The 26,535-nt window shown below is 39.8% G+C and overlaps 1 protein-coding gene across 1 annotated transcript in view; it reads right to left on the bottom strand.

The window, feature by feature from the left end:
- Nucleotides 1–9,381: 9,381 nt before the first annotated feature.
- Nucleotides 9,382–26,535, bottom strand: part of LMLN (leishmanolysin like peptidase) — a 50,784-nt gene continuing 33,630 nt past the window's right edge. Inside the window, exons 12-17 of the mRNA XM_053698045.1 lie at nucleotides 19,766–19,876; nucleotides 19,533–19,665; nucleotides 13,262–13,421; nucleotides 12,097–12,227; nucleotides 11,191–11,401; nucleotides 9,382–9,767 (exon numbers count right to left, since the gene is read on the bottom strand). Coding sequence (XP_053554020.1) covers nucleotides 9,667–9,767; nucleotides 11,191–11,401; nucleotides 12,097–12,227; nucleotides 13,262–13,421; nucleotides 19,533–19,665; nucleotides 19,766–19,876 — 847 coding nt within the window. The 3' untranslated portion in view covers nucleotides 9,382–9,666. The remainder of the gene's footprint in view (nucleotides 9,768–11,190; nucleotides 11,402–12,096; nucleotides 12,228–13,261; nucleotides 13,422–19,532; nucleotides 19,666–19,765; nucleotides 19,877–26,535) is intronic.

Below are 26,535 nucleotides of genomic sequence, written 5' to 3'. Positions count from 1 at the left end.
TTTAAACTGAACACACTTTATTACTGCAATTGCGAAAAAGTATGAAGGAATTGTTCAAAATTCACCAAAATTTCACCACAGTGTCTTAAAGCCTTAAAAGTATTGCACACCAAATTTGGAAGCTTTAACCCTTAAAATAACGGAACCGGAGCCGTTTTTATATTTAACCCCTTTACAGTCCCTGGAATCTGCTTTGCTGAGACCCAACCAAGCCCAAAGGGGAATACGATACCAAATGATGCCTTCAGAAAGACTTTTCTATGTATCAGAGCTCCACACACATGCAGCTGCATGTCATGCTGTTCTCAAAAACAAGTGCGCCATACCGGCGCGAAAATGAGGCTCTGACTATGATTAGGGAAAGCCCCTATAGAATAAGGTGTCTAAAACAGTGCCTGCCGATATTATTTTACAAAAAATACCCAGATTAAATGATTCCTCAAGGCTAAATATGTGTAAATATGATCGATTTAGCCCAGAAAATGTCTACAGTCTTAATAAGCCCTTGTGAAGCCCTTATTTACTGTCTGAATAAAAATGGCTTACCGGATCCCATAGGGAAAATGACAGCTTCCAGCATTACATCGTCTTGTTAGAATGTGTCATACCTCAAGCAGCAAAAGACTGCTCACTGTTCCCCCAACTGAAGTTAATTCCTCTCAACAGTCCTGTGTGGAACAGCCATGGATTTTAGTAACGGTTGCTAAAATCATTTTCCTCATACAAACAGAAATCTTCATCTCTTTTCTGTTTCAGAGTAAATAGTACATACCAGCACTATTTTAAAATAACAAACTCTTGATTGAATAATAAAAACTACAGTTAAACACTAAAAAACTCTAAGCCATCTCCGTGGAGATGTTGCCTGTACAACGGCAAAGAGAATGACTGGGGTAGGCGGAGCCTAGGAGGGATCATGTGACCAGCTTTGCTGGGCTCTTTGCCATTTCCTGTTGGGGAAGAGAATATCCCACAAGTAAGGATGACGCCGTGGACCGGACACACCTATGTTGGAGAAAAGTGTCTTAAAATGACGTGCTCTATCTGAATCATGCAAGTTCAATTTTGACTTTCCTATCCCATTAAGGTGGATTAAATACCCCTATAAATTTTACAATATTATTAAGTAAAGATTTGCTGCACCATAAAATGTGTTGATGTAAAACCCCTTCTCCGCCCCAAAAAGGGGCCAAATCCTGCACACACTGGCTATACAAGCAGTCAATATTTGAAGTGCAATAACTGTTTGCCAGCATAGAAGGTGCACACAAACAGGCAATTCAGAAATGCTCATTAGAATTGTGCATTTGTTTTTAGAAATATTGTAAAATGACTATTTCTGATAAATGAAAAACAATCAAACAATAATACCATGAATAAATGAATGCAGCAAAACATATAATAGTGATTCAGAAAAGTCATGGTCAGCCAAGCATGTTGTTCTAGGGCAGTCCCGACCCCATCAGAGGACAGCTCAAACAAGGAAGAAAGGTCCCTGCCCGTCAGGTTTATTTCACTTAAAGGGACACTATACTAAAATCAGTTTCCCTTTAAAGTGTATGGGGGAAATGCTCATTCTGTTTTTGTGCATTGAAAACACAAATCAATTAAATGGGCAGAGCTTAGAGAAAGAGCAGACAGACATCCTCATCTATTTCTGTATACACAGTCACAGTTCCGTAATGAATGGTTTATCCAAAACAAACTATATGTGCACTCATCTAATGCTCATTTGTATCGGACAACAGGAAATAGGGACACTTGATCAAAACATTTTAAAGGCAGCACAAAGATCTATGTTTTAATAGAGCATACAAGCTCCTATATAATATTATTGCCACTTTAAAGTTTGCTTGTTTACCTTGCAGATAGTGGCTTCTATTGCTTTTTTGAAAGCACCATAGGTACTGCTGCCTCCTGATATGGTATGTGATATGCCTCCTGATATGTACTCTGGCATAGGCTCTATATTGGCTGCAGACACACTCACTGTAAAGCCACATTCACAATATTTAAAGAATTTAAACAGGCACAAAAAGGGTAATCCCCCCCCAAGATTAAGACTTTAAAATAAGTTACTTTTACTTAGAAAAATAATAATTTAATAGAACACAAATTAAAAAAAAATAATAATAAAAATAATGGATTAAAAGTCTGTTTAATTTCCACCTTTTCACTATGCACCACCATCTAAGACACCAACCATAGGTCCCAAGCTAGAAATGGAAAACTAATTTACAACAGAGGCTCTCAAGCACTTGCCATACAGAGAGGACAATTTTTTTTTATCTTTGCAGAATTTTAGCCGAAAAGAAAAAAAAAACCCTGTTTCTACCAAAATGCTTAGTGACCTACAACACTTAAGAAGAAAATGTAACCACTTAGCACTATTACTATAGAAATGTCATTCAATACTAAAAAGCAAACTTTATATATGCACTAGATTTTGTACATTTAAATGTAAAATATTTAGCTATGCATAGTAAAAAAGTAAATTTATGCTTACCTGATAAATTCATTTCTTCTATGGTAAGATGAGTCCACAGATTCATCCTTTACTTGTGGGATATTATCCTCCTGCTAACAGGAAGTGGCAAAGAGCACCACAGCAGAGCTGTCTATATAGCTCCTCCCTTAGCTCCACCCCCCAGTCATTCGACCGAAGGTACAGGAAGAAAAAGGAGAAACTACAAGGTGCAGAGGTGACTGAAGTTTAAATCAAAAAAATATAATCTGTCTTAAAATGACAGGGCGGGCCGTGGACTCATCTTACCATAGAAGAAATTAATTTATCAGGTAAGCATAAATTTAATTTTCTTCTATAAAGGTAAGACGAGTCCACGGATTCATCCTTTACTTGTGGGATACAATACCAAAGCTACAGGACACGGATGAACGGGAGGGACAAGACAGATGGTTAAACAGAAGGCACCACTGCTTGAAGAACTTTTCTCCCAAAAATAGCCTAGGTATCAAATTTGGAAAAGGTATGAAGCGAAGACCAAGTCGCAGCCTTACAAATCTGTTCAACAGAAGCATAATTTTTAAAAGCCCATGTGGAAGCCACCGCTCTAGTAGAGTGAGCTGTAATTCTTTCAGGAGGCTGCTGCCCAGCAGTCTCGTATGCCAAACGGATTATGCTTTTCAGCCAAAAGGCAAGAGAGGTAGCTGTAGCTTTTTGACCTCTACGTTTTCCAGAATAGACAACAAACAAAGAAGATGTTTGACGGAAATCTTTGGTCGCTTGCAAGTAAAACTTCAAAGCACGAACCACGTCCAAGTTGTGCAATAGACGCTCCTTCTTAGAGGAAGGATTAGGACACAGAGAAGGAACAACAATTTCCTGATTAATATTCTTATTAGTAACAACCTTAGGAAGGAATCCAGGTTTGGTACGCAAAACCACCTTATCAGCATGGAAAACAAGATAAGGCGAGTTGCATTGCAATGCAGATAGTTCAGAAACTCTTCGAGCCGAAGAGATAGCAACTAAAAACAGAACTTTCCAAGATAGAAGCTTAATATCTATGGAATGCATAGGTTCAAACGGAACCCCTTGAAGAACCTTAAGAACTAAATTCAAACTCCATGGCGGAGCAACAGGTTTAAACACAGGCTTGATTCTAACTAAAGCCTGACAGAACGACTGAACGTCTGGAACATCTGCCAGACGTTTGTGCAGTAGAATTGATAAAGCAGATATCTGTCCCTTTAAGGAACTAGCTGATAGCCCCTTCTCCAATCCTTCTCGGAGAAAGGACAAAATCCTAGGAATCCTGATCTTACTCCATGAGTAGCCTGTGGATTCGCACCAATAAAGATATTTACGCCATATTATATGATAAATTTTCCTGGTGACAGATTTTCTAGCCTGAATCAAGGTATCTATGACCGACTCCGAGAAACCCCGCTTGGATAAGATCAAGCATTCAATCTCCAAGAAGTCAGCCGCAGAGAAACTAGATTTGGATGCTGGAACGGACCTTGAATCAGAAGGTCCTGTCTCAGTGGCAGAGTCCATGGTGGAAGAGATGACATGTCCACCAGGTCTGCATACCAAGTCCTGCGTGGCCACGCAGGTGCTATCAAAATCACCGAAGCTCTCTCCTGTTTGATTCTGGCAATCAAACGAGGAAGGAGAGGAAATGGAGGAAACACATAAGCCAGGTTGAACGACCAGGGTACTGCTAGAGCATCTATCAGTACTGCCTGAGGATCCCTTGACCTGGACCCGTAACAAGGAAGTTTGGCGTTCTGACGAGACGCCATCAGATCCAATTCTGGTATGCCCCATTGCCGAATCAATTGTGCAACACCTCCGGATGGAGGTCACTATGACCCACGCTGGCCTGCGGAAACAAATTCCCTTGGACAGATGATCCTGTGACAACCACGAAAGAAGAGAGTCTCTGGTTTCTTGGTCCAGATTTATCTGAGGAGATAAATCTGCATAATCCCCATTCCACTGTTTGAGCATGCAAAGTTGCAGTAGTCTGAGATGCAAGCGAGCAAACGGAACTATGTCCATTGCCGCTACCATAAGACAGATTACCTCCATACACTGACCAACTGACAGCCGAGGAATGGAATGAAGAGCTCGGCAGATGGATGAAATTTTTGATTTCCTGACCTCTGTCAGAAAAATTTTCATGTCCACCGAATCTATCAGAGTTCCCAGGGATGGAACTCTTGTGAGAGGGATAAGTGAACTCTTTTTTACGTTCACCTTCCACCCGTGAGATCTTAGAAAAGCCAACACTATGTCCGTGTGAGACTTGGCTAGTTGGTAAATCGACGCCTGGATTAAGATATCGTCCAGATAAGGCGCCACAGCTATGCCCTGCGGCCTTAGAACCGCCAGAAGGGACCCTAGCACCTTTGTGAAAATTCTGGGAGCTGTGGCCAACCCGAAGGGAAGAGCCACAAACTGGTAATGCTTGTCCAGAAAGGCGAACCTGAGGAACTGGTGATGATCTTTGTGGATAGGGATGTGTAGATACGCAGCCTTTAAGTCCACGGTGGTCATATATTGACCCTCCTGGATCATCGGCAAAATAGTCCGAATGGTCTCCATCTCGAAGGATGGGACTCTGAGGAATTTGTTTAGGATCTTGAGATCCAAAATTGGTCTGAAGGTTCCCTCTTTTTTGGGAACCACAAACAGATTGGAGTAGAACCCTTGCCCCTGTTCTGTTTTCGGAACTGGGTAGATCACTCTCATGGTATACAGGTCTTCTACACAGCGTAAGAACGCCTCTCTTTTTGTCTGGTTTACAGACAATTGAAAAAGATGGAATCTCCCCTTTGGGGGAGAATCTTTGAAATCTAGAAGATACCCCTGTGTTACGATTTCTAAAGCCCAGGAGTCCTGAACGTCTCTTGCCCAAGCCTGAGCGAAGAGAGAAAGTCTGCCCCCTACTAGATCCGGTCCCGGATCGGGGGCTACCCCTTCATGCTGTCTTGGTGGCAGCAGCGGGCTTCTTGGCCTGTTTACCCTTGTTCTAAGTCTGGTTAGGTCTCCAGACTGACTTGGATTGAGCAAACGTCCCCTCTTGCTTTGCGGCAGGGGAAGAGGGACCACCTTTGAAGTTTAGAAAGGAACAACAATTATTTTGTTTGGTCCTCATCTTATTTGTCTTATCCTGAGGAAGGGCATGGCCTTTCCCTCCAGTGATGTCTGAAATTATCTCTTTCAGTTCAGGCCCGAATAGGGGATGGCTAAAAGCTTAGCTTTTGATGACACATCAGCAGACCAGGACTTAAGCCATAACGCTCTAAGCGCTAAAATGGCAAAACCTGAATTCTTCGCCGCTAATTTAGCCAGTTGAAAAGCGGCATCTGTAATGAAAGAATTAGCTAGCTTGAGAGCCCTAATTCTATCCAGAATATCTTCTAATGGGGTCTCAACCTGAAGAGCCTCTTCCAGAGCCTCGAACCAAAAAGCAGCTGCAGTAGTTACAGGAACAATGCACGCTATAGGTTGCAGAAGAAAACCCTGATGAATAAATATTTTCTTTAAGAGACCCTCTAATTTTTTATCCATATGATCTTTGAAAGCACAACTGTCCTCAATAGGTATAGTTGTACGCTTAGCCAGGGTAGAAATAGCTCCCTCCACCTTAGGGACCGTCTGCCACGAGTCCCGCACGGCGTCTGATATGGGAAACATTTTCTTAAAAGTAGGAGGGGGAGCGAATGGAATATCTGGTCTATCCCACTCCTTAGTAACAATGTCCGAAATCCTCTTAGGGACCGGAAAAACATCAGTGTAGGCAGGAACCTCTAGGTATCTGTCCATTTTACACAATTTCTCTGGAACTACAATAGGGTCACAATCATCCAGAGTCGCTAAAACCTCCCTGAGCAATAAGCGGAGGTGTTCTAGTTTAAATTTAAAAGCTGTCATATCTGAGTCTGTCTGAGGGAACATATTTCCTGAATCAGAAATCTCTCCCTCAGCCAGCAAATCCCTCACCCCCAATTCAGAACATTGTGAGGGTACATCCGATATGGCTAATCAAGCGTCAGAGGGCTCAGCGTTTGTTCTCACACCAGACCTACTGCGCTTCCCCTGCAACCCAGGCAGCTTAGATAAAACCTCTGTGAGGGTAGTATTCATAACTGCGGCCATATCTTGCAGGGTGAAAGAATTAGACGCACTAGAAGTAATTGGCGTCACTTGTGCGGGCGTTAATGGTTGTGACACTTGGGGAGAATTAGATGGCATAACCTGATTCTCTTCTGACTGAGAATCATCCTGCGACATACTTTTAGTAGATAAAATATGTTCTTTGCAATTTATTGACCTTTCAGTGCATGAGGGACACATTCTAAGTGGAGGTTCCAAAATGGCTTCTAAACACATTGAACATTGACTTTCCTCAATGTCAGACATGTTGAACAGGCTAGTAATGACTACAAACAAGCATGAAAACACTTTATTTAGTGAAATAAATAATCTTAAAAAACGGTACTGCGCCTTTAAGAGAAAAAAAGCATACACGTTCTGCAAAAGAGCCTTAAAATGCACCAATTTTTTTCAAAATTTTGCAAGCAGACACAATATATGTAGTTAAGATTGCCCCACAAGGAATTATAACATTTAACCCTTTAATGTGCAAACCGGATAGAAAATAGGCCTAGACCCGGAAAAAAACAACACCCTCAGCACCTTGCCACAGCCCTGCTGTGGCCCTACCTGCCCTCAGGGATAGCAAATGTGAGGTTAAAGCTTCGATTTGAGCTTGCTGCGAGAAACTAACTGCGCATCTGAGGTGTGAAAATAGGCCCCGTCCATCTCACTCGATGTCTCTACAGCCTCAAAGAACCGCACCAGAGCGGTTTTAACTAGCCATGTGGGTTCTGAGACCCAAAAAAGCCAAGTGTACCCTCAATAAAGTTGCCCAAAACGTTATTGCCCACAAAACGTTAACAGCACTCCCAGTTCATAAAATTTTTGCCCACAAACATTTACAACTCAGTGTCAACCATTTTTGTAATTAGCCCCTTATGCAAGCTTAGTAATGCCCTTCTTATTAGCTCTTAGGATTACTGCTTACCCTTACCCTCATGGGTATACTGTCAGCCTTTCTGAAATACACAGTCTCTCCAGAAAAATATGACTGAACATACCTCACTGCTGTATAGTATGAAAACGTTCCTCACACTGAAGTTTCCTGTACTCCTCAGCCTCTGTGGGAACAGCACTGGATCTTAGTTACAAATGCTAAGATCCTCATCCTCCAGGCAAAAGTCTTCATCAATCTGTTGCCTGAGAGTAAATAGTACACACCGGTACCATTTAAAATAAACTCTTGCTTGAAGAAATTAAAAACTAATATTTTATCACCTCTTTCACTTTACCCTTCCTAGTACTTAGAGTAGGCAAAGAGAATGATTGGGGGGTGGAGCTAAGGGAGGAGCTATATAGACAGCTCTGCTGTGGTGCTCTTTGCCACTTCCTGTTAGCAGGAGGATAATATCCCACAAGTAAAGGATAAATCGGTGGACTCGTCTTACCTTTATAGAAGAAAAGCTTTGCAATAAACTACTTATTTTGTCCCCTTCCATGTAATTTAGCTCTAATTCTTAGAACTTGACATGCACCCTGCAGATTTCTCAACACTAACCCTGGTACATATTTTTTTCTAATTGGCTTCAACTGATAAATACTGCAAAACAATTCAGTTTATAAAAAACATTATCTTTTGTCAAACCAAGATTGGCTCATCCAAATAGGGAAAATGGTCAGTAGACTTTGGCTACTGAAAAAGAAATGCAGCAAAGGGTTAGTTTTTTTTAGACTAAAATGTTTAAAATAATTTAAAAAATACACTGATTCATTTTAGTACTCTCCTCCCCTGAGCACCCCACCCCCCTTGGTACCTGGGGTAACATACTGAGAGCCCAAACATTTTTTGAGACCTTCTAAAAGGAAACAAACATAAAAAAAAAATAAAAGTATAAAGTGCATAAAAACAACACATTCTATGCAAGAGAGCCCTGCACAGAACTGACAAAAACATACAAAGATTATTGAGGCAAAATGAACAACAGTGTAACAAGCAGATCATTCTTTACGCTGAAAATACTTCTTTTAAAAGTTCAAAATGACAGTGTGCAGTGTACATGTATTGATTCTTTCACCTTTTTGCATGAAAACTGAATAATAAACTCTAGTAATCATTTTGTCTCCAGCACCATAAACACATTTTTGGAGCATTTAAATAAATATTCACCTCCCTTCTCATTACTTAGGGGTTAGCCCTTCTCTCACTATCAGTAATGCGGGTTAGCCTTCTCTCACTATCATTAATGCACCCCATACCACCGTATAGGTGTGGATTGTCTGGCCAAATAACATAAATGCAAAAATAAATAAAAATATTTTGATGGCCTAAAATACGTGCATTCCAAATGCCTTTGTGGCACAGATCATACCAGTACAACATGAATCAAATTACTTTGCCAGTACCTGTAATATAGTTGTCACTAAGTAATGTTTTTATAAATCTGATAATGTAATCAATATTTTTTTTAAAAAGTCACTAATATTACCCTGCAAATATCCTCCCCTATCAAAATCTGGATATCTGATTTCTTAAAAAAGGGTTGAATACTGTCAGACAGGTGTTGAACTGTACTTGTCAAATTCTAATCGTATTACATTTTAAAAATGACACATTAAATATTAACAGTGAGCAATGCTAGATTTGATTTGGCAAGTTCATTAGACTTTTACATGAAGACAATTTTATGGCTGAATTTAAACTAGTCAAATCATTTCTAGCAATATTATATTGGCAAACATAATAAAAATAAATATGTTCCAGTAAAAGTCCCCAATAAAGGTGCTCACAAAATAATCATTAAAGTTAAATATAGACTTTGCATCAATTTATATAACTCACAGTTTACAGCAATTCTTAGTTTTAAGCTTATAAAACAGCTGAAAAATTCCCATGGATACCAAATAGTTTTGTTTACGGAGCAATAATAATAAGATTCTGTAACACCTGAAATAGAACAATTGAACATAAAGTGAAAGCTCAAGTTCCTCTGCACACAAACTGGTTCTCTTCTGTCCACTCTAACAACAGAGTAAGGTGCAAACGGTGTCATTGTGGTAGACTCTGATTCAGAGCAAGCTAAACTACAGCACTGTGCTCATTTGTAGACACAGAGAAAGAACCCTGCCAGCAGGGGGAGCAAGTTAAGCAGCAGAAGCCACAGTGTAACAACCAGGTTTGAAGAACGAGAGCAGAGATCTGTAGTGAAAGAAAATAAAAGTGTTAGCGTCCTATCTGAAGCACTGGCAAACTATGACAACATTCAGAAGGCACTGAGCTTATCTTGTTTATCATTATCTGTTCCTTCCAACTGCACATGAGAGGCAAATAACTGAACGAGAAGCTGAACTTATCCCTTTAGAATAAAATACATTAAACAGTAAATACATGCTAAGCATAATGATGTATTCAAAGCAAACACTTGCCTTAGAATAATATTTAGATTCATTTTACAATTATATTAGTTGTTTAAACATTAAAGATATAAAAGTCTAGTTTAATTTCAATAACATACTTTAGTTTATATAAAGTAACAGATGCCTCTGTGTTTGAACTCAAGTTTTCTATTTACCTGCTGAGGTCAATTAGGAACAGATAAATTAGTCATTAAAATAGAGGATGCATACTATTTTAATGCATTTTTTATATCCGTCCCTAATCATCCTCAGCAGGAAGGCGAAGTAAAAAACAAAAAAACTTCAGTTTAAACATGGCAGCGCCCATTACTTTATATAAACTCAGTGTTAATTTACAGTAAAAATGGACAAAATAATGAAAGTATATTGCAGTTTTAGAACTACACATAATTAAACATATATTACAATTATATTAATTTAAATACATTTTAGTTATCCATTAGAAAATATTTACTGTAACATATCTGCATACAAAATAAAATATTTAAAACCTGTCATTTTGTTAGAAAATGTGTACTGTTTTGCTGTCCCAGGGTACACCCATCAAAAGCTTCTTGAATGCGGTTTATCTCATTGCCTTTGCTGTGGCCAGTTAGGGACATATATAAATGAGCTCCTGCATATATCAACCAACCATATAGCACATATGACAACCAGGGTTCTGCATTCACTGTAATTGGCAAAGTTAAACTACAGGAAAGGCAGGCAAAATACATATAGTGCATTACAAAGTTTTGTAATTATGCATAATTAAACATGTTTTGAGGAATAAAATTACAAAGCACTGTAACATTAATATTTAAAAGGGACATTAAACCTCACTAACTTGTTGACAAGACCAACAACAAGTGTTAGACAACAATAGCAAGAAAAGTATGAGAAGTCCCAGCACTTTAATGTGTTTGTTTTACTTGTAGCCAAGTATTATGCATACTCCCATTTTAAACACCCAGTGTGCAACTTCATGAGTGTCGCCACTGGCCCTTTGACGGCTTCGCTGAGAATAAGAGAGAGAAGCAAGCAGCACCAGTTCTTTCACTTATTGTATATTTGCAATTTACGGTAAATAAAACATTGTTCTACTTCTCTTGCCATTAATGTGCCAGATGATATTGCCAGATCCTCTGGCACATTGATAGCAAGAGAAGTAGAACACTTGCTATTGTTCTTGAAAGCAAGTTAGTAAAGTTTATAAAAGGACTCACCAAGAGGAGTGGCTCTTGTTCTGTTGTCAGGAGGGGGATCTCGCTCTGGTGGACACGAGTCACAGAAATCCCAGCAGGATGGGCATACCAAGCTTCCCTCGTAAATCCAACCATTCATCTGGATGCTTACACGTAGTATGTGGCCCGCTCGACTGCACAGGTAAGGCATATCCTGCACCCAGACCTGCAGACCCTCTGGGGTGCAGCGCACCTGGAGAGGGGAAGAAAATAAACACACTGCTGATTTAAAAGACTGCTCATTTCTGTCACAGCTTGGTTACTTCTGTCCTAAAAAACAATGCTCATATACCCCATAAAGGGCAAACTAAAAATCTTAGATTAAAACCAGACCAATGTTCAATTTAAAAAAAAAAAAAAAAAACAACAACCTTATTTATTATTATTAAAAGGACAAAAAACACCAAATTGTTTTTCTTTCAGATTTGGATAGAACATACAATTTTAAACAACTTTCCAGTTTACTTCTATTATCAAATTTGCTTCATTCTATTGTTATCCTTTGCTGAAAGAACAGCATTGCACTACTGGCTAGCTAATCACAAGAGAAAAATGTGTGCAGGCACCAATCAGCTAGCTCCCACTAGTGTAGGATATGTGCGTATTCATTTTCACAGCTTGCAAAATGTCCCTCCATATTTGCTATTTCTACCTATACTCTTCTTCCCTGGCTTTTCCAAAACTGCCTCTTTTACCTTTCTTTTTTCTAATGCAATAATTCTGTCTGTCCTTCATTTCCTACTTCCATCTCCTCTGTGTTCCTCCCTTCGCCTTTACTACATACCCTGCTCATTACTTCTTATCATTTACTCATTTCTGATTCTAAAAATATTGACAGAGAAAAGTGTTATAGAATCATATAATTAAAAACTAAAAAAACATTCAGACCTGATAGCAGCCACTCCCCCAGTCTGGATAGCTCATCCTTTTTGAGCACTGCTCCATAACAAATGCAGATTTCTGTGTTAGACAGACTGACTCTGGCCCATACAGCTCAGCTCCATAATTCTTTAGAGTGGCTGTGATAAAAAGAACATTTCAGACAAAGAAAATCTAAAGCACAATGTCACAAATTGATGAGAAGAAATGTATTACTGGAGTAGCAGAGTTTCTCCTGAAAACCACCACTACACCAACAGAGCTCAGTTCCAATTCACTAGAAGAGCTTTGCACAGTTTGTCCTATGCATATCGCAGGGTTTTCAATCCATCAGATACCCATAGGAAAACCCAGCTATGGTGTCGTTTCCAGGTGCTATTTTGAATAAAACTTTGCATTATTAGAATTCCACAAATGTATTCTAGACTATCAGAAATGGGTTTCAAACAGCTTTTCATCTCTGTATTGCAATTCTCCAACAGCCATTACTTAACAAAAACAACACTTTGGACTGTTTCAAGTGACTTATTTTGCCTATATACTTTTCAGTTCACATTGACAAGCAAATTACACTTTTAAAATTCTGATCATGGAATATAAGAGCATACACACATTGTCAGAACAAATCAGAATACTGTGAAATTTTAAAATATATCTAAATATTCCTAAGATTATTAATGGTATTCCTACTAATTTTCTATATAGAATGCATTATGGTGCAAAGAGACAAAATTAAAATGTATCTTTGAGTAACTAATTTGTATTGAAAAGCATAGAATACTATGTTTTAGGAAGTTAAACAGATGTTAAATGTTGAGCCATGTTTGATGGCAATATTTACAAAGTAGTAACTTGTACGGTGTCTTTTTTTTCTGGGGTTATTTCAGCAAACTGAAAAGTGATTGGCCTGCTTGAAAAACAAAAACAAACATGATTTGTGGGGGCAATGCACAAAACAAAAGCGCTGAAACTGATATTTAAATGCAATTGGTACAAAATACTAAAATGACTTCAGCACAGAGGGAGAAATGGCTTAGCAGCGATGGGGTTGTCACAAACCAGTATGTGGAAGTCAGAAGCTTGTAAAAATGGTTTAATAACAACATGCAAATAGAGAACTATTTGGTAACAAGAATACATCTCAATAGTCTATATTGCGGTTTGCTGAACATACCTGGCTGATTCTCTGGGACCCTGCAGTCAGAGCTTCGTTGGAATGTTCCACTTAGGTGCCAGCTAAATTCCTGAGCAAAGGGGCAAAAATCGGCAATTTCTACAGCTCCACCATAATAAGCTAAATCCTCCATGGATACCCCAGGAATGTGATCAAAGTACTAAAAAAAACAGCAAAAATCATTCCATAAACTCTCTACCAAAAGCAGATCAGTCAATCACGTGTTATCTGTAATGCTCAGAAGAGATCAGAGCTTGTCTCTACTCACTACTGGACTATGAAGAGCATTGTTCACCATCTGTTTTCTCCAATATTTATCCTTTACCCAGTAAACATATTTACACAGCAATACAGCAAAAGTCTCCCAGTAAGTAAGAAACATAATTTATGCTTACCTGATAAATTTATTTCTCTTGTAGTGTATCCAGTCCACGGATCATCCATTACTTATTCTCCTTCCCAACAGGAAGCTGCAAGAGTCCACCCACAGCAAAGCTGCTATATAGCTCCTCCCCTAACTGCCATATTCAGTCATTCGACCGAAAACATGCAGAGAAAGGAAAAACCATAGGGTGCAGTGGTGACTGTAGTTCAAATGAAAAAATTACCTGCCTTAAAGTGACAGGGCGGGCCGTGGACTGGATACACTACAAGAGAAATAAATTTATCAGGTAAGCATAAATTATGTTTTCTCTTGTTAAGTGTATCCAGTCCACGGATCATCCATTACTTATGGAATACCAATACCAAAGCTAAAGTACACGGATGATGGGAGGGACAAGGCAGGTACTTAAACGGAAGTTACCACTGCCTGTAAAAAACCCTCTCTCCCAAAAATAGCCTCCGAAGAAGCAAGGTATCAAATTTGTTAAATTTGAAAAGTATGAAGCGCAGACCAAGACTCCGTCTTGTAAATCTGTTCAACAGAAGCCACATTTAAAAAAGGCCCAAGTGAAAACCACAGCTCTAGTAGAATGAGCTGTAATCCCTTCAGGAGGCTGCTGTCCAGCAGTCTCATAAGCTAAATGAATTATGCTTTTTAACCAAAAAGACAGAGAGGCTGCTGAAGTCTTTTGACCTCTCCTCTGTCCAGAATAGACAACAAACAAGGTGAACGTTTGATGAAAACTGTAGTAGCTTGTAAGTAAAACTTTAAAGCACAAACCACGTCCAATATTGTGTAATAGACGTTCCTTCTTTGAGGAAGGATTAGGATACAAGCATGGAACAACTATCTCTTGAGTGATGTACTTGTTAGATACCACCTTAGGAAAAAAACCAGGTTGGTACGCAGGACTACCTTATCCGTACGAAGGACCAGATAAGGAGAATCACATTGTAACACAGATAACTTGGAGACTCTACGAGTCGAGGAATTAGCTACCCAAAAGGAACTTTCCAAGATAAAGATTGATATCTATGGAACAAAAAAGGTTCAAACGGAACTTCTTGAAGAACCTTAAGAATCAGGTTTAAGCTCCATGGCGGAGCAACAGTTTTAAACACAGGCTTGGATCTAACCAAAGCCTGACCAAATGCCTGAACGTCTAGAATACCTGCCAGACGCTTGTGCAAAAAAATAGACAGAGTAAAAATCTGTCCCCTTTTAAGGAATTAGCTGACAACCCTTTTCTCAAAAACATCTTGGAGAAAAGATAATATCCTGGGAATCCAGACTTTACTCCATGAGTAACCCTTGGATTCATAACAATCAGATATTTACACCATATCTATGTTCAATTTTCCTAGAGACAGGCTTTCATGTCTGTATTAAGGTATCAATGACTGACTCGGAGAAGCCATGCTTTGATAACATCAAGCGTTCAGTCTCCAGGCAGTCCATCTCAGATTGATTCTATTTAGATGGTTGAAAGGACCCTGAGGTAGAGGGACCTGTCTCAGAAGCAGAGACCGTGATGGAAAGGATGACATGTCCACCAGATCTGCATACCAGGTCCTGCGTGGCTACGCAGGCGCTGTCAAAAACACCAAAGCCCTCTCCTGCTTGGTCTTGACCTCCGGAGGAAATCCCACTCCCCCGGAAGAAAAGTCTGACGACTTAGAAAATCCAACTCCCAGTTCTCAACACCTGGGATATGGATAGCTGATAGACAAGAGTGAGTCTCTGTCCAGTGAATTATTGTAAGACTTCTAACATCGCTAGGGAACTTCTGTTCCCCCTTGATGGCTGATGTAAGCCACAGTCGTGTATATTGTCCGACTGAGTATGATGTACCTCAGAGTTGCTAACTGAGGCCAAGTCTGAAGAGCATGGAATATCACTCCCAGTTCCAGAATATTTATTAGAAGGAGGGTCTCTTCCTAAGTCCACTATCCCTGAGCCTTCAGGGAGTTCCAGACTGCATCCCAACCTAAAAGGCTGGCATCTATTGTAACAATTGTCCCATCTGACCTGCGGAAGGTCATACCCTTGGACAGATGGACCCGACATAGTCACCAGAGAAGAGAATCTCTGGTCTCTTGGTCCAGGTTTAACAGGGGGACAAATCTGTGTAATCCCCGTTCCTCTGACTGAGCATGCATAGTTGCAGCGGTCTGAAATGTAGACGTGCAAACGGTACTATGTCCCTTGCCGCTACCATTTAGCCGATTTCATTCATGTACTGAGCCACCGAAGGGCGCGGATGGGATGAAAAAACACGGCAGAAATTTAGAAACTTTGACAACCTGGACTCCGTCAGGTAAATTTTCATTTCTATAGAATCTATCAGAGTCCCTAGGAGGGAAACCCTTGAGATTGGGGATAGAGAACTCTTTCCTTGTTCACTTTCCACCCATGTGATCTCAGAAATGCCAGTACTACGTCCGTATGAGACTGGGCAATTTGGATGTTTGACGCCTGTATCAGGATGTCGTCTAAATAAGGGGCCACTTCTATGCCCCGCGGTCTAAGGACCGCCAAAGCGACCCCAGAACCTCCATAAAGATTCTTGGGGCTGTAGATATCCCAAAGGAAAGAGCTACAAACTGGTAATGCCTGTCTAGAAAGGCAAACCTGAAAAACGATGGTGATCTTTATGCATCACAATGTGAGGATAAGCATCCTTCAAATCCATTGTAGTCCTCTATTGACTCTCCTGGATCATAGTTAAGATGGTACGAATAGTTTCCATCTTAAATGATGGAATTCTGAGGAATTTGTTTAAGATCTTTAGATCCAAAATAGGTCTGAAGGTTCCCTCTCCTTGGGAACCACAAACAGATTTGAGTAAAAACTCTGTCCCTGTTCCTCTCTTGGAACTGGATGGATCTCGTACACAATGTAAGAATGCCTCCTTCTTTATCTGGTTTGCAGATAATTGTGAAAGGCGAAATCTCCCCTTTTTTTGGGGGGGAATCTTTGAAATCCAGAAGATATCTCTGGGATATAAATTCCAATGCCTAGGGATCCTGGGCATCTCTTGCCCACGCCTGGGCAAAGAATGAAAGTCTGCCCCCTATAGGATCCGTTACCGGATAGGGGTCCGTTCCTTCATGCTGCCTTAGAGGCAGCAGCAGGCTCCTTGGCCTGCTTATCTTTGTTCCAGGTCCGATTGTCTCCAGACCGCCTTGGACTGAGCAAAAATTCCCTCTTGTTTTGCCTTAGAGGAAGAGGATGCCACACCTGCCCTGAAATTTTTAAAAAGGCACGAAAATTAGACTTTTTTTTTTTTTTTTTTTTGGCCCTTGATTTGGACCTATCCTGAGGAAGGGCATGACCTTTTCCTCCAGTGATATAAGCAATAATCTCCTTCAAACCAGGCCCGAATAGGGTCTGCCCCTTGAAGGGAAGTTAAGTAGCTTATTTATTAAAGTCACGACAGCTGACCATGATATAAGCCATAGCGCTCTGCGCGCCAGTATAGTAAAAAACAGAATTCTTAGCCGTTAGTCTAGTCAAATGAACAAGGCATCAGAAAACAAAGGAATTGGCTAGCATAAGCTTGTCAAATATATTCATCCAATGGAGTCGCTTAACTGTAAAGTCTCATCAAGAGACTCAACCCAGAACGCCGCAGCAGCAGTGACAGAAGCAATGTATGCAAGGGGCTGCAGGATAAAACCCTGTTGAATAAACATTTTTTATCCATTGGATCTAAAAAGCACAACTGTCCTCATCAGAGGTAGTGGTACGCTTAGCTAGAGTAGAAACTCTTCTCTCCACCTTAGGAACTGTCTGCCAGAAGTCCCGTGTGGTGGTAACTATTAGAAAACATTCTTCTAAAAAATAGGAGGGGAAGAGAACGGCACACCTGGTCTATCCCATTCCTTATTAAAAAAATTTTTAGTAAACCTCTTTAGGTATTGGAAAAAACATCAGTACACACCGGCACTGCATATTATTTATCCAGTCTACACAATTTCTCTGGCCCTGCGATTGTACACATTCATTCAGAGCAGCCAAAGCCTCCCTGAGCAACAAGTGGAGGTTCTCAAGCATAAATTTTAAATGTAGAAATATCAGAATCAGGTTAAATCATCTTCCCTGAGTCAAAAAAAATCACCCACAGACTAAGCATATTGTGAGGTAGTATCATACATGGTTCTTAAAGCGTCTGTATGCTCTGTATCTACCCCCAGAGCTAACTGCTTTCCTTTAATTTCAGGTAGTCTGACTAATACTGCTGCCAGAATATTATTCACCACCTTTGCCATGTCTTGTAAAATTAACGCTATGGGCGCCCTTGATGTACTTGGCGCCATTTGAGCGTGAGTCCCTGAAGCGGGAGTCGAAGGGTCTGACACGTGGGGAGAGTTAGTCGGCATAACTTTCCCCTCGACAGAATCCCCTGGTAAAAGAAACGCTATGGGTGCCCTTGATGTACTTGGCGCCATTTGAGCGTGAGTCCCTAAAGCGGGAGTCAAAAGGTCTGACACGTGGGGAGAGTTAGTCGGCATAACTACCCCCACGACAGAATCCTCTGGTGATAATGTTTTTAAAGACAAAAAATGATCTTTATTGTTTAACATGAAATCAGTACATCTGGTACACATTCTAAGTTGGGGTTCCACCATGGCTTTAAAACATAATGAACACAGAGCTTCCTCTATGTTAGATATGTTAGAACAGACTAATAATGAGACTAGTAAGCTTGGAAAACACTTTAAATCAAGTTAACAAGCAAATATATAAAACGTTACTGTGCCTTTAAGAGAAACAAATTTTGTCAAAATTTGAAAAACAGTGAAAAAAAGGCAGTAAAACAAACGAAATTTTTACAGTACATGTAATAAGGTAACAGAGCATTGCACCCACTTGCAAATGGATGATTAACCCCTTAATGAAAAAAACAGATAAAAAAAATGACATAGACGTTTTTAAAAACAGACACAACAAACTGCCACAGCCAACAGTGGGAAGCTTCAGTTAACTGTTTCTATGCAAAATTTAAGCCAGCCATGTGGAAAAAACTTAGGTCCCAATAAGTTTTATCACCAAACATATGTTAAAAAACGATTAAACATGCCAGCAAACGTTTTAAAACACATTTTTATAAGAGTATGTATCTCTATTAATAAGCCTGATACCAGTCGCTATCGCTGCATTTAAGGCTTTACTTACATTACTTCGGTATCAGCAGTATTTTCTTAGTCAATTCCATTCCTAGAAAAATATTTTACTGCACATACCTTATCTGCAGGAAAACCTGCACGCCATTCCCCCTCTGAAGTACCTCACTCCTCAGAATGTGTGAGAACAGCAAATGGATCTTAGTTACGTCTGCTAAGATCATAGAAAAAAACGCAGGCAGATTCTTCTTCCAAATACTGCCTGAGATAAACAGCACACTCCGGTGCCATTTAAAAATAACAAACTTTTGATTGAAGAATAAACTAAGTAGAAAGCACCACAGACTCTCACGACCTCCTATCTATGTTGAGGCTTGCAAGAGAATGACTGAATATGGCAGTTAGGGGAGGAGCTATATAGCAGCTTTGCTGTGGGTGGACTCTTGCAGCTTCCTGTTGGGAAGGAGAATATATTCCATAAGTAATGGATGATCCGTGGACTGGATACACTTAACAAGAGAAATAAACAGTTTCCCTGTAATACTTCCATGTATTCAATATCATAATTCATATGTAGAATACTTACATCTGTCAGGGGAAGATTATATAGTAGTCGTGGGCAAATTTTCTGTATTTGTTATAAAAATGAATGCTGGATATATGTCTGCAGGCTGCAGCATTCAGATATTTATGACACAAAATGTATTAGTATAAAAGTGCAAGATACAAACATCTGGATTTGCATCATGATGTGCTGTACCTGATATTCCTGGGGCAGTAGTTTGGAGAACCTTTGCAAATTACATATGGCCACAGCCTTTTGATCCTGTCTGCAAGTCAGTTTTAACGGGTTGCTTCTAAGGGTGTCACAGAATGGACTCACAGATGGCTTTCTGCAAGGAGGTCAATAAAGCAGTTACGATTTTGTGATCACACAAAAGATAATAGACAGCTGCATTGTCTACGTAGACCTTGTAAATATACAAACATTACATTGTCTTCTGCTGATCAATCCAGAATTTGCAGCTCTTCATAGCAAAGTCACATCCTTTACCTCGGCCCCAGTCCAGTCTCTCTGCCATCCTATAATTGGCTCTGTACCAGCTAAAAAAAAAAAGAAGCCTCAAATCAATTTTTTTCAGATAATTTAAATTAAGTGAATTTTAATTTTTAATAAAATCATTTTTTGCATTACACTTATATTAAAGAAAATACTTTTAGTAAATGCTATCACTGTTTTGGTGATGGCTTTCACTGTGCATGACGCATATGTATATATGACTGGGGTTGCCACCTGTCCGGGATTGACCCAGACAGTCCGGGTTTCAAAACGCGTGTCTGGGTTTACTAATTACACAGACCCAGACATTGGGTTTACTAATTACACAGACCCAGACATGCAGGAGAAATGACCTCCACAAGTCACTTCAGCTGGGAGAGTGCTGAAGATCTGCCTGGCCTGTCAGTGAAGTGCAGGGGAGTTAGGGGCTTATCACGCTTTATCCAGCATTGAGTGTCAGAGGTGTGATTGGAGCTTCCCAGGCTTAAAGGGACATAAAACAGGTTGAGATCTGTGCATATCGTTAAAGGGCTAATTAATTAAAAATAGTTAGCATAAATTTTTTTAAAAAAAATTGCTGGCAAGTATTTTAAAATAATTTTCAAAAATAAGCAAAATGAATTACATAGCTAAGCTGCCTGGAGCAGCCAACTCCACACCTCTTATCAGTGTTTGGACACAGGCATAGTATTTCAACTGAGTTCACAGCTTCTAGGCATGCTCCAGCAGATAATCCCTATTCACTTTTGTATTCTACCAAAACAACAATAGATATAGATACAGCCATAGAAGGAAATGTGTGGGGGGAGTTAGAGCATAACAATTCAGAAACTAAAAAGGAAAGGTTGGTGAAGCACTGCAGTATAAATTTGCATTTAAAGTAATTCAAGTACATATTATATTTTGTCTTTAGCCCAACTTGTTTTATGTCCCTTTAAGCTCCTCCCCATCTTGTCGTCTGCTTTCTTTCCTGAGAGTTTTTCACTGAGACGGATTACCTATGTGTGACAGTCTGAGCTGTATCTGCCCCTTCAACGTTCCTGCTTTATAATGAGAAAATGTAATACTGTCACGGATACAGCACAAACTACTTAGCAAAGGAAAGTTCAGATAAGTGTGCTCCAAGTGTACTAAATCAGTGACTGTTGTTCTGCTTCACATTTTTTTTTAATTTTCAGATGAGTATTTTGGTTTGTTTTTTATGGTTTTTAAACTTTACTGACTCTGAATAAAATGGGAGGTTAATGCTATAAATGAGTCCTCAAAGAACTGCTCAATCAACCATAAACATTATTTTCTTGTCTTCTTGTTGCATTCCTTCTATTTATTTCCCGCATAGAAAGCAAATGGTGAAAAAACTTCAGGCTTTGTCCTGTGCGTGTTTGCATATATAAATATATATAAATAAAGGTGCTGGTACTCATTGATTATGGATTGATATATTGTGCTTACTAACTTTGAGAAAAGCAAAAGGGACAAAATCATTGTGAAAACTAGAGTATTTACATGAAATACAAATATAACCTGTTAAGAGATGGCAGAGGTGGTGGTACTTCGTAGCGATAAGTACCCCCCAAAACCCCCCCATATATATGTATAAATCCTGAACTGCCTTGACTCACTGCTGCAACTACAATCCATGTGACAAGCTACCCCAAACCTTATGTCTCTCACCCTCAACCTGTAGACTAAGCTCTTCGGAGCAGGGCCCTCCTCCTTCTGTACTAGTTTTGTGTAATCTTATGTTTTTTTTGTATCTTATCACAAATCTTTGTCATTGTATTACCCCTATCTCTGTACCTAGCACTAAGGAATTTTGCTGCGCTATAAAAATAAGCCATAACTATATATATATGACTGATCACTGCCAGTTAGTCTGTGAGTGTAGTAGGAGGGATGGAGAAGTAATTTTGTCGATGAGCTTATACTTTCAAGTTAAATACACTGGATAGACTGTCAGCAGTTTTAAATAAAAACAAAGAAGCACTCTACCTGTGATCAAACAATAACATTATAGTTTGTTCTAAGGCTAGTTACCACCTAAGAAGCAGCCTCTGTTTGCTCAACATGTGCCTTTCACAGAGAAGAACTTTCCTGTAGTATATCAGTCTGATCACTGACTAAACAGTGCAGTCCAGTCCTGAAATATCAGGCAACCTTTTCTGAACCAGAGAAATGGCAAAACCTTAGACGTACGTTTCTGTCTATAGTGGGCCTCGTCAGTGAGGTGCAGCCATATCCCTCTAGGCACACTGATCAATGGGTCCACGTCTGGCTTCCAGCAATTAGCCATAGAAAAAGAAAATTTATACTTACCTGATAAATTTATTTCTTTTTTGACACGATGAGTTCACGGATCATCTTAATTACTAATGGTATATTCTCCTCCTGGTCAGCAGGAGGAGGCTTAGAGCACCACAGCAGAGCTGTTAAATAGCTCCTCCCTTCCCTCCCACTCCAGTCATTCGACCGAAGTTAGGAAGAGAAAGGAAAAGCCAAGGTGCAGAGGTGTCTGAAGTTTACAATAACCCACAACCTGTCTTAAAAGAACAGGGCGGGCCGTGGACTCATCGTGTCAAAAAATAAATACATTTATCAGGTAAGCATAAATTTTCTTTTCTTTTTTAAGACACGACGAGTCCACGGATCATCTTAATTACTAATGGAATTCAATACCCAAGCTAGAGGACACAGATGATAGGGAGGGACAAGACAGGAAACCTAAACGGAAGGCACCACTGATTGAAAAACCTTTCTCCCAAAAACAGCCTCAGCCGAGGCAGAAGAGTCAAATTAGAAAAACCTTGAAAAAGTGTGAAGAGAGGACCAGGTTGCAGCCTTGCAAATCTGTTCTACAGAAATTACAGTTTAGAATGTCCACGAGGAAGTAACAGCCCTTGTGGAATAAGCCGCAACTCTCTCGGGAGGCTGCTGTCCAGCAGACTCATAAGTAAAACGTATTATGCTCCTTAACCAAAAAGAGAGAGAGTATCCAAATCTCTCTGTCCCTTACGTTTTCCAGAGAAAACCACAAACAAAGAAGAAGACTGGCGAAAATCCTTAGTCGCCTGTAAACAAAACTTTAAAACACAGATCATGTCCATATTGTGCAGAAGTCTTTCCTTCTGAAAAGGAGGAATAGGACACAAGAAAAGAACAACAATCTCCTGATTAATGTTCAGATCAGAAACAACCTTAGGAAGAAATCCTAATTTAGTACGTAAAAATACCTTATCTGAATGGAAAATAAGATAAGGAGACTCATACTGTAATGCCGAGAGTTCTGACACTCTCCGAGCAGAAGAAATAGCAACAAGAAATAAAACTTTCCAAGATAATAACATAATATCTAAGAGCATGCTTAGGTCTTAGATGGAACCGAGTAAGCAGGATAATGTCCATTGCCGCCACCACCAGCCCAATTACCTCCATGCGCTGAGTCACTGAAAAGCCGAGGAGTGGACTGAAGGACTAGACAAGTATTGATAATCTTCGATTTCCTGACTTCTGTCAGAAAAATCTTCATTGATATGGAATCCAATATAGTTACCAAGAATGTTACCCTTGTGCTTAGGACTAAAGAACACTTTTCCAAATTTACCTTCCACCCATGAGATCGTGGGAAGGATAACACCATGTCCGAGTGAAAACTTGCTTGTTGTAAGGATGGCGCCTGGACTAGAATGTTGTCCTGATAGGGCGCCACTGTAATGCCCTGTAACCGAAGCACCGCCAAAAGCAATCCCAGAGCCTTTGAAAGCTGTGCCAAGACCGAAAGGAAGAGCCACGAACTGGAAGCTTTTGTCCAGAAAGGCAAACCTTAAAACTTGTGAATGGCACATGAAGACACGTCCTTTAAATCCACTGTTGCCATACAGTGACCCTCTTGGATCAAGGAAAGAATGGAACAAATAGTTTCCATCTTGAGGGCAGTATACTAAGAAATTTGTTTAGACTCTTGAGATCTTAAAAGTGGTCTGAAGGTTCCCTCATTTTTGGGAACCCCAACCCGATTGGAATAAAAAACCCAGACCCTGTATCTGTATTGGAACTGGAACAATCACTCCCAGGTCTGAGACGTCTCCTTCGCAGTGTAAGAACGCCTCTCCTCTTGACTGATCTGCAGATAATTTTGAAAACAGAAACCAGCCTCTTGGAGGAAAACTTTTGATTTTCTTTTCTTTTTTTTTTTTTAAATTCTTTAAATTTTCAAAAGAGATTATTTTCGTCAAGCCAGGTCCCAACAGGGTCTTCCCCTGGTAAGGAATTACTAAAAGCTTAGACTTAGAACATATATTCGTATAATATGGCTCTAACCATGAGGCTCTGTGAGCTGGAACAGAGAAACTTATGCTCCCAGTTTGATAACTTGAAAGGAAGAAATTGAAATAAAGGAAATAGCCAATATGAAATCTTTTATCCTATCCTGGATTTTATCCAGGGGAGCTTCTGACTTACACAGCTGGTTGCCATTGTAAGCCCTGGTGTACATCCCTTTTCTAATTTTGTCCATAGGACCTTTAAAAAACCCAACTATCCTCTAAGGGTATAGTAGTTCTCTTAGCTAAGCTGAAACTACTCTTTTCCCCCTAGGGAATGTTTGTCCAGCCTCCTTAGCGGAGTCGGCTATGGGAAACAGTCTTGTAAATATAGGGAATGGGTCCATCCTTATAATTTACTGGACGCACTAGTATAGATTACACCGGAAATGCCTTTACCGGACGTACTATGTCGGGGTCACCCAGCATAGTTAAAACCTAAAGTAACAATTCTATCCGAGTCCGAGAATTCTCTCTCAGATAATCCCAAAGTATATTCCTCCTTCAGTAACAGGGAGGAACCATTCGGAATAGCACCTACTGAAATAATTCCTCTAGTAATGTTTTCTACCTCGTGGGAAAAAACATATAACGCATCATAACTCCGAGTGGAGTGTGAAAGGAAGCGCAGGGCCCTGCATGTGCCATAAAATCTTGTGGGACACTATAGGAGAAATTTGTGGCATAACTTGACCATTGTCAACAGACTCCTAAACAATAATCGCCTTAGAGGGAGTAGGTTCAGAAAAAAAACAAAAAACAAAATTGTAATAAAATTTACACATAAAAAACGTTACTGTCACTTTAACTCTTAAAAGTAACTTTATGTTTGTGTGCTTTTGTTCCATCCTACGTCACAAAGGATGAATTAACAAATAGCTGAAATTCTTTTAATAAATTTTACACATAAAAGACTTTACTGTCTCTTTAAATCTTAAAAGTAACTTATTTTTTTATGTGCTTTTGTTCCATCCGAAATCACAATGGATGAATTAACAAAAAAACAGCTGAAATTCCTTTAATAAAATTAACAGATAAAAACGTTACTGTCGCTTTAAATTTTAAACTGTAACTTTTTATTTTTGTGTGCAGAAAAATAGCCAGATTAGTGCACAAGTATCATAGCACCTACGTACACCTCAGATAAACCTTGCTGAGGTGATCCATCAGTACTCCATACTTAAATTCAATAAAACTCATGCAACACTTAGAACTTCATGTTCCTAACAACATGACCTAGCTAGTTCCCAAGCAGATACGGAGTGCGGTCCTTAATTTGTATTCAGTGACAAGCAAAATATTTCCCACATCTTGCATTGAAAAATAACGCTGCTGTTTCCTAACTGATAAGGAGAAAAACCTGCCTTTTTTGGTAACAAAAAACGGACCGGCTCTAAAATCTGAACCACACTAATTAACGATACTGTGTGAGAAACAAACAGACGTTACCACGCATCAGACAGCTCTAACACTTCTAGCTGTTTAGACTGAAAGCGCTATGCCACCGGAACCCATCTAGCATTCCTGCTGAGTCATAAATCCGTTCTACTAACAAGGAAACGGAAGATTAAAATCACTCTCATTCTGTATAAGTAAACAGAAAGAAGTATATGCGCAGCACTTATTACACACAAATCCTCTAGTAATGTTAAGCGCAGGGCTTCCCACCAACACTAGTCCCGCCCATCATGGGCGTGTTGTACTAGCTAAACATGTTAGCCGACATTTTAAGGACAAAAAGACTCCATATAAACTGACTCTGTATAAACTGACAGAGTACAGCTTGAGTCTGGACTCCTCAGTCCCCTATGCCAACCAATGCTGCCCTATATGATCCCCTAATAATACACTATGAATACCATATAGATCCTTTTCTTCCAAAGGAAGTAAAGTGCCCAACTTTTTTCTGAGACAGAAAAATTAAGTCAGCACTTACCTTATACTCTGCCAGGAAGCAGGACAGCTCAGCAGGTTTAGGAGGTCCTCTCCCTCCCATAGCCCTGTGGAAAATGATAAAGCCTGAATTAAGTTTGCTTAGGCTATCAGGATTAGGGCAGCATAAATGTATGGGAGGCGCAGTGAGAATTATGTGCCACAAGTTCCCATCGCTCTAAAGCCACCAAAAGCTCTACTGTAGAGACTGACATGGACTACACCCTAGAACCAAGCAGCACTCTCTGGCACTACTTTAAAAATAATAAACTCTTGATTGAAGAATCTTTTCTAACACCTCACTTTGCCACTTCCTATCACTAACGTAGGCAAAGAGAATGACAGGAGTGGGAGGGAAGGGAGGAGCTATTTAACAGCTCTGCTGTGGTGCTCTTTGCCTCCTCCTGCTGACCAGGAGGTGAATATCCTATTAGTAATTAAGATGATCCGTG

The sequence above is a fragment of the Bombina bombina genome, chromosome 1 (genome assembly GCF_027579735.1).
Source record: "Bombina bombina isolate aBomBom1 chromosome 1, aBomBom1.pri, whole genome shotgun sequence".
Classification (NCBI taxonomy): Eukaryota; Metazoa; Chordata; class Amphibia; order Anura; family Bombinatoridae; genus Bombina; species Bombina bombina.
Note: the sequence above shows the minus strand (reverse complement) of the source record. Positions and strands in the feature narration are given on the sequence as shown.